Source organism: Psammomys obesus, unplaced genomic scaffold (genome assembly GCF_907164565.1).
Source record: "Psammomys obesus unplaced genomic scaffold, mPsaObe1.curated_primary_1811, whole genome shotgun sequence".
Taxonomy (NCBI): Eukaryota; Metazoa; Chordata; class Mammalia; order Rodentia; family Muridae; genus Psammomys; species Psammomys obesus.
Window position 1 is genome coordinate 1,419,163 of NW_026596085.1, and position 11,137 is coordinate 1,430,299.

Sequence of the window (11,137 nt, forward strand, 5' to 3'; positions counted from 1 at the left end):
AACACAAAGAACAAAACAAGAAGACAAGTGCCAACAAAGTGGCCGTGTAGCCATCTTGCAGTTTAAGCTCAGACTCCTGGGCCTTCAGATTCCTGCTCTGGTTTCCCTGCCATGAAAACTCAGAGCAGTGAGTGGGTTCTATCTGAACCACCTCCCAACAGTGGGACTTTAGCTGAATGTCCACCAAAACACAGAAACCAGGAATGTCTCCCTGACTTCGGCGGCTGTGATTCTCTGGATACATCTTCCCTATAGTCACGCTTGCCACTCTTACAGACATCTCCAGGCTTTTCAGAACAAAGTAGATGCAAACACTGCACAGAAACATTGAGACAAACAACATTCACTGGCCGGTACTGGACCCTCTGGACTGAGGTCCTGGGGTCCTGGGAAGTCTCAGAATCTCCTTGGGACCTCCAAATGTTGTACCCAGATTGTGAGACCCCAAAAGACTACCAGGAGTTGAGTCTGTTGCAAAACACATGAGGTTTATTCAATACAAGCTCAAGCCAGAGTCACAAGTTCTCTGTGGAAACAGAGAGGAATTCAGCCCTGAGGTCTAGGGAACAAGGTTTTAAAGGGCAAAACCACAAGTGGGGGCTCAAAGCTTTGGGTAGGGGGGTTTACTTTAGGTGCCAAGACTATAAAACGGTTCTGGAGAGTATTTGATCATGAGTAATGCCTGGAATATGCTGATTAGCTGTTGCTAGGGAAGAGCAATTAGCACACTCTGTGGTCACAAGCTGGGGCCTTCTGGGTGGGTTGCCAGGAAAAGATATCTCTTAAGTGCAGGAAGGAAAGTGGTTGAGCCTGATTACTCCCTGCAGTGGGCTGGACATGTCTTATTAACCTGGTCCTTTGTCTAAACTTTTATCCAGGACTTCAGTCCTGCTGCCCTAAGACTCTGATTTTAAACTTTGGACCTCTCAGTGCCACAGCATACACCTGTTATCCCAACAGCCCAGCAAGCTGAGGCAGGAGGATCAAAATTGTAAGGCTAGCTTTGGCTGCCCAGTGAGACCCTGCCTCAAAAGCAAACAAAGGCTGGAGAGGTGGTCCACTGGATACACTGTCTACCACATCAACATAAAAACCTAAGTATGTACGGCTATCCTGGTGTTTGAGTAAGACTGATGTGAAAACTTAGCTTCTTTCACTAGAAAGACAAGATATGAATGTTGCAGAGTCCTGGTGAAATAAATATTCAAAAATATGGCTTACCTGTCTAAAAGGTGTATGTTCCACATTTGCTCTTAATTTGAAAAGGAATAAAGGGGATTCCTACCTTTAAAAAAAAAATACTAGTTTGGGTCCCTAGCACATATGCAGAAAAGCTGGCATGATGTCACCTATTTGTAATCCCTGCGCTAGGTGGGAACATGAAGGGACAGGCCGATCCCGGGAGCTCTGATGAGCTCCACATTCAGTGAGAGACCCTGTGTCAAAAAAGACAGTGGAGAGTGGTCACAGAAGACACCTGATCACCAGTCTCTGGCCACCACACGTGCACACACACACACACACACACACACAATTAAAAACCTTTAAAAAGCAAAGCCAAATCATGTATATGCTAAGTATCCGCACATAGAGCACCACATGTGTTAAAGCATAAAGAAAAGTAGTCCACTGGACATGATGAGAGAGAGGAGGTGCGGGGGAGCACACATCAGGAAAGAAGGGGTCGGCTGGACATTATGGCGCTGCACGTTCCTGGAAGTCCACAGGGTGGGGGGGGAGCTCATATGAGTGAATGTGAAGACACAGTCTCCAGAAAGACTCACCCAGTTGCAGGTGTCCTCGTCCTCTCATTGTGGCCCCACAGAATGACCCAGCATCCCTTGTCACCCGCTGCTCTGCTGCCCCTTCCTGGGTGTGATGGACAGAACCTTCTAGCACTATGAAGGAAAAAAGATTTACCCTCCATATAGGCTTCCCTCAGGTGTTTCGGTCACAGCCTCAGAAAGTCATTGGCTAGAACAGCTCAAGTGCTTTCAGACAAGATGTACAAAACTTTGAGGTACATCTGCCTCACTTCTATAAGCCCGCTCCTGACCCAGACAGACCCAAGACAGTGGGAACCTGCCTGGCTTTCTGTTTAAACAGTCCAGAAACGTCAGCTGCCTCCTCTCCTCTTCTCCCCTCCCCCTCCTCTTCCTAAAGACAGGGTAGGGTCCCATGTAGCTGTTCTCAGATTCACTGTGCAGTGCAGGCTGGCCTTGGACTCCTGATCTTCTTGCCTCCACCTCCTAAGATGAGGGATTCCAGTGGGATGCAGTGCTGGAGAAGGAACCTGGGCCGCAGGCATGCCAGGCAAGCATTCCACCCAGCCCCTGCCTACCTGTCTTGTCCCTGGAGTTTTAACTTTCCCAGAAGGTTGAAGTATAACGCCTATGAGATCCATCTGGATCACTGTATGAATAATTAGTCTTTGTATAGTTTTTGTGTACTGAGTGGTGTTAGAACATTGTATGCCTAGACTGTATGTTTGTTTATTCACTGGCTGGAGGACATTTGAGCCTCTAGTTTTTTGAAACTGTGCATTAAATTGATATGAATATCCTACTAGGGCTTGGGGATGAACAAGTGGGAATTCTGGACTGGTATTATAAGTACATGTTGAATTTATAAGAATTTGTGTCAGCTGGGCGATGGTGGCACACTCCTTTAATCCCAGACCCGGGGAGGCAGAGGCAGAGGCAGATAAAACTTTGTGAGTTTGAGAACAGCCTTGTCTACAGAGCAAGTTCCAGGACAAGCACGGCTACACAGAGAAACCCTGTCTCAAAAATCTGTTTTCTTAAATAATAAATAAGAAAGAGTGTGTGTGTGTATATGCATATAGCAGAGCGACTTCTTATCTCACCTTTCCATGGCAAGATCTGTGGTCTTAGTACATTCCTAGTCAGTTTTCATTTACATGAGCTTATCTGATCAGTAATTAAAATGTCCAGAGCCAAGCGTAATTAATACTTTAATTTTATTTCAGACTCTAGGGTTCTCCCTCTCATCTAGCCTCACTCTGCAGTCACAGGAGGAAATGGACAATTTGTATTCTATTCATGGCCATGGCTGCTGTCCCTAACTCTTCCAGCTCTCCATTGTGCTTGGTGACTCCTCGTAAGGAAGTTAGAGCCTTGGGGAAGGATGCTCAGAAAAGGAGAATGTTTAAAAACTGTCCATTTTTAACATCATTACTTTTTTAATGAAGAGGCAGGCTTTTGTAGGCACCACTTTTTTTTTCTAAGATTTACTTATTTAAGTTATGTATATGCTTTTATGCACTGTGCTTTGCTTTTATGCACACCAGAAAAGGAAGTCAGATCCCATTACAGATGGTTGTGAGCCACCATGTGGTTACTGGGAACTGAACTCAGGACCTCTGGAAGAGCAGCCAGTGCTCTTAACCGCTGAGCCATCTCTCCAGCTCCATAGGTGCTATTTTTTAACTCTATTTTATTTTGGTTCTCTTACGCCTCTAGCTCCCTTCCAACTCTAGTAAGAGAGAAAGAAGGCTAGAGGAAAGGGGGTGTAGGTTTCTTAGGGTACTCCTGGCTGGTTAGGGCCGTCGGGTTCTCTGGAAGAGCACCAATCTCAGTGGTCAGCGCCCAGCAGAGCAGCAACCGGCACCCGCAGCAGCAGCCTCCTTCCCTTTGGAGTGAATCCTGAAGTGTTTTCTAGAGTTAAACTGTCTCCAACTGGCAAACACCACGCCCCTCTCTGAGCCACAAGAAGCTGTTATCAACTGTGCTAAACTAAAAGCAGCTCCATATTCCATACTTGGGATTAAAACAAAAACCTGTTTATGCTGGGCATGGTGACACACCCCTGTAATCCCAGCACTTGGGAGGCAGAGGCAGGCGGATCTCTGTGAGTTTAACAACAGCCTGGTCTACAAAGTGAGTCCAGGACAGCCAAGGCCACACAGAAAATCCCTGTCTTGAAAAACCAAGCAAGCAAGCAAGCAAACAAAAACTGTTCACATAACATAACTGAGATTTTTTAAAATTCTTTTTTGTTTTTAAAAATTTTGTGTGTGTTAGTGTGAATGTGTCAGATCTCTTGGTACTGGAGTTACAAACATTTCTGAGCTGCCATGTGGGTGCTGGGAATTGAACCCCGGTCCTTTTGCAAGAGCAGATAGTGCTCCTAATCACTGAGCCAAGTCTCCAGCTCTCACATAACTGAGTTTTTAAAGAAATCAAAACTTCCACTACAGGGTTTTGTGTTTATTCTTTTTTTTCTTTAAAAGTGCCTTAGGTGGGCTGGAGAGGTATTTCAGCAGTTAAAAACACGTACTCACAGAGGATCCAAATTCAATTCCAAGCCCCCATGTTGGGTGAGTCACAGATGGTTCTCTGTAACTCCAGCTTTGGTGGATGACGCCCTCTTCTGGCCTCTACAAGCACCTGTACATACAGACACACATATAATTAAAAATAACAGAAGTACCCTGTGGGCCGTGGATATAGCTTTGTGGGTAAAAGGCTTGTATCTAGCATACTCAAGGCCTTGAGTGCTATTCCTAGCACCACAGGAAGATAAAATGCTTCGCTCTGCATAAAGATCGAATGGGGCTTTGAATGGTAAATGTTCCCCATAGGCTCATTGTAAGTTTTTTCCCACAAAAGGGTATTCAAGGAATGCCGCAAAAATCATACCACATGACAGATCTTAGGCAAGAGATTTATTGGGAGGGAGGGATTCGAAGGGCCACCTTTGAGCAGGGATGAGAGAGAGAGAGGAAAAAAAAAGAGGGAGAAGGAGACAGAGGGGAGAGAAGAAGGAAGGGGGGAGGGGAGGACAGACTGATGTGCGCGCTCTGCCGTGGAGTATGGAGCATGCACATAGGTGGGAACCTGGCCTTCGGTGGCGGTGATGAGTGCAAGCAGCTGGGGGATGGGGACACCTGGTTCTGGCAGGTGGTTCTTGGTTGACTAACACTCAGACATTAGAACATTTGATTCCCAGTTGGTGGTGCTTTGGGGGCAGGTTTAAGAGGCACAGCCATGCAGGAAGAAATATGGGGATGGGCTTTGAGGGTCTGCAGCTTCATCCCACATCCAGGCCTCACTCTCTGCACCCTGCAGGTGGTAAAAGATGTGGTCCCTTGGCTCCTGACAACATTCCTACCTCTTGCCTCCATGCTTCCCTGCTGTGGTGGACGCAGTCCTCTGGAGCCTAAACCCTGTCATAAGTGAACTCTTCCTTTTATAAAAGTTGTCTTGGTCATGGTGTCTTCATTACAGATCCGTTAAAGTAGTAAGCTCAAAAGAAGCTGTCTGGAGAGTGGGCTGCTCCTGTGAAGGACCTCACCATGTCTGATTTCATTGTTGCTACTGTTCTGAGGCATGTGCAAGGCTTTGGAACTTTGGGCTTTAAAACAATTGAGTAAACCCTTAACACTTAAAGGGCCATTCTAATAGGCCCCTGGAAGACCGTGGTGCTGAGAACCATGTGGACCACGGAAGCCCAGCTTGAGAGGGCTCAAAGGAGAACAATATTGGCCACTGGGAAAGAGGCCATTCCTTCGATATTTTGACAAAGAACCTAGGTACCTTCTGCGCTGGTCCTAAGAACCTGCCTGAGGTGAAGTTAAGAAGCAGCGGGGCTGGTCAGTGGTGGTGACAGCACACACCTCCAATCCCAGCTGAACCTGGCCATGTTGTCCGTGTGTGCTGGCTTTAGAGGCATAAAGATGGAAGAGCGAAGGGGTCACGTGCAAGTCACAAACATGCTTTCTTCTCTGTTAGTTTTTGTTCGTTTATTTTGAGACAGGGTCTCTGATTGCCTCAAAACCCCAACAATAGTCATAGTTGCTTTAACCTTGTGGTCTGAGCTGAGTCTGCTTTCACTCACATGTTGCGGTTCCCGTCCTGCCTGGGGAAGGGGGCTGTTTCCCACCAGCCCATGATGGCAGGAGGGGCAGGAGACAAGGTGCAGAACTTGGAAGGCTCATGAGCCCATGGAGATCAGGCGCTCTGGGAACGGAACAGCTGCAGGGAGCTAGTTCAACTGTAATTCCAGAGAACAGCGGCTAAATATCCCTTGGGGAGTAGGTGGGGCTCCAAGGATAGGTGTGCATAATTGGTTGGAACTAGGCACTTCCAGGATCTTGATTTGCAATACACAGCATGCTCCTATCCCATGAACAGGAACACAGTACCTAATTATGGTATAAGTGTGGGGAGGGGAGAGCTAGCAGGGAACATAGGTCAGATGTGGCCAGGGGCATCTGTGTCTAGAGACACTCTCCAGATGAAGTCAGGGAGAGAGCAGGAGGCCCTGCTGGGGAGAGGGAGTCCTGCCCCTTCACACTCAGAATGGCTATCTGGACTGGGAGGACGGCAGCCTCAAACAGCAGGGCCCTTCCAACACCATGTAATCCAGGAGGCTGAGGGTAAGGGCTACCTAACCTTGAGTTCCAAGACACCACAGTGAGACCCAGCAGTGGGGGGACAGGGAGGGGAGGGGATGGGAGCAGAAGAGATGAGGGGGAGAGAAAGAAGAGGAGAGAGGAGCATGGTTCCCAGCCTTCCAAACCTGCGACCCTTTAATACAGACAGTTCCTTATGTTGTGGTGACCCCAACCATAAAATTGTTTTGTCACTGCCTCACAGCTGTGACTCTGCTCCTGTTATGAATCATAATATAAATATCTGATAGGCAGGATCTCTGATATGTGACCCCTGTAAGATTGTCGTGACCCACGGGTTGAGAAACATTGCTTTAGCATGCAGGTGGGAGGATCAGGAGTTGAAGGCCAGTTTCAGCTACACTGTGAGTTTGAGGCCCATCCTGAGCTATGTGAGATCCTGTCTCAAGAACACAAACAGAAGTTAAGATGTAGGAGAACTGGGAGGGAGAAAGAGGAGAGACGAGAAGGACAGAGGGGAGGAAGAAGACAAAGTTTGACCTCTGCCATGTCCTCTGCATCAGTTTCTTCAGACAGTGGTTTGACCTTTTTTGTCTGTTTTTTGTTTTTGTTTTAGTTTTTGTTTTTTCTAGATAGGGTTTCTTGAGTGCAGGCATGCCCAGCTGGTCTGACCTTTTAAAGTGCTGTGTAATGTTTGTGGTCAGAGTGCAAGCGTGGTGTGGCAAGCAAGAGACACCCCAGTGATAGGCCTGTGGCACCCATGGCGAAGAGAGCGAGTGCCCCGCAGAGCTGTGACGTGCTCTCCATGTCTTTGTTGAGGCTGCACTGAACCTCATCAGTTCTTTCCAGGTTTTCTGTTCGTTTTTCTCTCTCCCCCCTAGTTAGACGGTGTTGGTCTCCCTCAGGCAGGCTGAGCTCTGGTGAAGCAGCTCTGATGGCAGGCCTATACGAACAGAGTGCTCTGGCCCTCCTTGACAGAGCATGAGCACAGAGGATGGCGTGGTGGCTGGCCCTTCAAGCTGGCTCTGGCTCACACTGAGCCTAGTTCCTCAGTTACACTGGTCCCCTCTCCCAGCCTGGGCGCCCACTGGGGTTTCTGCTATATTAAGTTGTCATTTTAAGTATTTGCCTTTGTATCTCTCAGGCGTGGGCGATGGCAGCTTGTCCTGTGACCTCCTCGCTTCTCTATCTCTTACCAGTCTTTTCAGTTTTTCAGGTTTTTACTTGGCCGCTTTTATTTGTGTGTGTTGTGAGTTTTCAAACAGGGTCTTACTCAGTAGCTCAGGTTGTTCTGAAACTCACTAACCTCTCAGGTGCCAGAATAACAGTGTGCACCACCATACCAGGCTGGAGGGATCATGCACAGACAGACAGACACACATATTTTTCTGTTATAAAATAAGCTCATGATGTGCACATTTTTAAAAAATCCATTAGGCCCAAACTATTCAGGCTTCATTGAGACTGCCAAAATTTGCTTCTGCTGCCTAAGCTGCATATCGCTACAGTGGGACCCTAGTAGAAACTCAACTAGTACCTCAGGTCCACCTTACTGCCCACAGCTCTGCACTGACCAAACCTACGGGCACGTTTTTAAGTCTGCTTTTGTTTCACTAAATGCAAATTATTTCGTTTTGTTTTTTTGAGACATGGTTTCTCTGTGTAGCCCTGGCTGTCCTGGACTCACTTTATAAACCACGCTGGCCTCAAACTCATAGAGATCCACCTGCCTCTGCCTCCCAGAGTGCTGGGATCACAGGTGTGCCCAGCTGCTAAACATAAATCTTTGACAGTTTTCTGCAGAGGACTTTTAATTCAGAACAAGGCTGCTCTGGCAAGAGATCACATCCAAAGACCTTCTAGGTCTGTGTGATCTGGCTGGAATACAGGTATGCCTTTAATCCAGGAGACAGAGGCAAGCAGATTGGAGTTCAAGGCCAGTCTGGTATAGAGCAAGTTTCAGGTAAAGAAAGCTTAGGTCCAGGTGTGGTGGTGCATGCCTTTAATCCCAAAACAATGAAGGTAAAGTTAGTTTGTAGGAAGAAGCACCATGTTTGAAAGTAATGTCTAACTGAGGGGCAGAAAAAGGGACAAAGCAGAGAAAGATTTGACAGAATAGGATACGCCCAACTCTCAGAGAACAGAGGAAAGGGAAGCTACTTAAGGGAGCAGCGCAGAGGATGAAGGAGAGGAGGCAGTTCTACTGGGACAGTAGAGAGAGCTCAGTGAAGAAGGAATAAGCCAGAGAATGAGAAGGAGCCAGGACATTAGAAAAGATTGCTGAGTTAGTTTGAGGCCAAGCAAAGCAATTCAGTGACCAAGAGAAAAGCCAGATCGAATAAGTTAGCTGGGAGAGAAGTTTTAGCCAGAACAGCTGAGTTGAACCAGCCAGCCCTGGGCTCAGAACTAGAAAGGTTGAGCTCATTTAGCAGTGAGTCTCGGAGGCTGAAAACATTCCAGGCCTAGTTTAGATCGTACAGAGGCTAGAAGTTTCCAGGACTAGGCCTAGGTCAGCAGACAGAGGCGGTAAGCCTGTACGATGCCAATTGTATCAGGAGAATAAAAATTACCTTTACAGTTTTCTATGTTAATAAATATAGGAGTGACAAGATGGCTCAGCAGACAAAGGCTCTGGCCACTAAGTGACGACTTGAGCTCCGTCCCCGAGTCTCACATGGTGGAGGGAGAGGACCAGCTCCCACGAACTGTGAACACCATGGCATTCTCTAAGCAAACATAATTTTTTTGAGACAGGGTCTCTCTGTGTAGCCTTGGCTGTCCTGGAACTTACTCTGTAGACCAGGCTGGCCTTGAACTCAAAGATCGGTCTGTCTCTGCCTCCCAAGTGCTGGGATTAAAGGAATGTGCCACCACCCACCTCATAATTTTAAAATTAAAAAGTTAAATATAAACAAACCTCATCATTTTATTGGTTATACGACTTACATTGCATAGGTGTGTTAGTTTTTGAACCATTTCCATAAACATCAAGGTGTTTTCCAACATTACAAATCGTTGTGCACCTAATATTCTTGCACATGTTTGACTCTTTCTGTGATCGCTTCCCGGTGGTAATGTCGTTAAAATGACAGTTTCTTTCTGAGAGAGCTTGGGAGATGGTGGCCGGCCAACTCCCTGAAGTGACAGCCACTGTGAAGTTTTCGCCACGTCGTAGCTTCAGGCATAATAACACCTGCAATGAGAGAGGAGCCCGCAGCAAGCCCTGGCCCTCCCGGAGACTCGGCCTCTGAGTGCGCCTCAGCAGCTGTGGGTTCTGTCTTGCTTTTCCCGGTTTATCTTAAGCACTCTGCATTCATTTTCCCTCCGACATGCCACATTCTAATCCTGTGAATGTACTTAAGACCAGCTTGTTCTATAATCATCATTCTAATATAATTGATTTATCTTGTCTCGTTCCCAGGTCTAAGAAGATTCGCAAATGACTACAAGAGCTAAGGACAAGCATGTAGAAAGCAGATTTAAGTGTTTTGGCACAAGACCTATTTTCTGTCTTCTGTAGATATAAACTGCCATGTTTACCCTTTGCTTTCTGTGTTGCCTGTAGCTCTTAAGAATGCTGTGTAAAGCCAGGCATTGTGCATAAGCCTGGAATCTTAGCACTTCAGAGGTAATTGCAAGAGGGCAGGGGGTTCAGGGCCAGCCAAGGGGCTTAGAGAGCCACCAGGTGAGAGTGAGAATGGATGAGACCCTCGGCAAGAGCAGCAGATACTCTGAACCACCTCTCTAACCCCTCTCTGCCTTTTTTTGGGGGGTGGGGTGGGGGTAGGGGTTTGGGCAGTGGCTAGAGCCATGGCTTGGTGGTTTAGAGCACTATTTGCTCTGTTTGTTTGCTGAGAACTGTTGAGCCCTCAGCACGTACGCGGTGGCTCACCAGCACTCACAACTCACTCTGAATGCCCAGTCCCAGGGAACCTCACACCTTCTTCTGACCTCCTCGGGCACTTATTCGGCATTTGTGCAGGCATACAGGCAAGACACTCGTGTAGCTAAGAAGGAAAAATGAAAACTTAAAAGGAAGAAATAATTTCTGTTGGATATCACTGGAAATAGCTTCACCAAACTGTGGGATAGGCTGAGCCATGAAAAGGACGTTATTATGGGTCCCTGACATGAAGGCAATAGCCAGTGCCCCCAAATCCATGTCTAAACCTGTAAGAAATAGGGCTGGGAGGCGGAGAGTGCTTGCCGAGAAAGCAAGAGGACCTAAGTTCAAATCCCCAGCACCCACTGGAATGGCAAGCATCGCTTTGAGTGACTGTAGCCTCTGACACGGGGAGTTGGGTGGAGGAAAGGGGAGCCCAGGAGCCCGCTGACCAGGCAGGCCAGCCAAACAGTGAGAGACGCTGACTCAAAAATAAGGTGGAGGGTGACAGAGGAAAACACTGCACTTCTCTTTCTCTCTCCATGTGTGCGCACAGGCACATACATGTACTGGGGCACACATGTTCCCATACAACACACACACTCGCACCAGCGCACAGACACACACTACATCCACACACACTCCATACAGAAAAAGGGAAGAAAGAATAAATGAGTCAAAAGCAAAAAAATAAAGGCCAGCAGAAGCTCTGGCAGAGCCAAAAGGACGACCAGGCTTCACACACGGCACTATCTGAGGAGACACTTTGCATTAAACTCTTTTCTATGTGCCTCGAAGCAAATACATGCTTAGGAGCAGCCAGGGTAAGTCTAATGCTGACTGCTAGCTCACCAGGAGTAAGATCTGGGCTTCTGGGC

General features: G+C 47.4%; 1 protein-coding gene across 1 annotated transcript in view; it reads left to right on the forward strand.

The window, feature by feature from the left end:
* The window catches only part of Fam186a (family with sequence similarity 186 member A), an 88,352-nt gene extending 78,499 nt beyond the window's left edge, over positions 1 to 9,853 (forward strand). Inside the window, exon 12 of the mRNA XM_055626805.1 lies at positions 9,798 to 9,853. Within this exon, the coding sequence (XP_055482780.1) occupies positions 9,798 to 9,819 (22 nt within the window). The 3' untranslated portion in view covers positions 9,820 to 9,853. The remainder of the gene's footprint in view (positions 1 to 9,797) is intronic.
* The last annotated feature ends 1,284 nt before the right edge of the window (positions 9,854 to 11,137 follow it).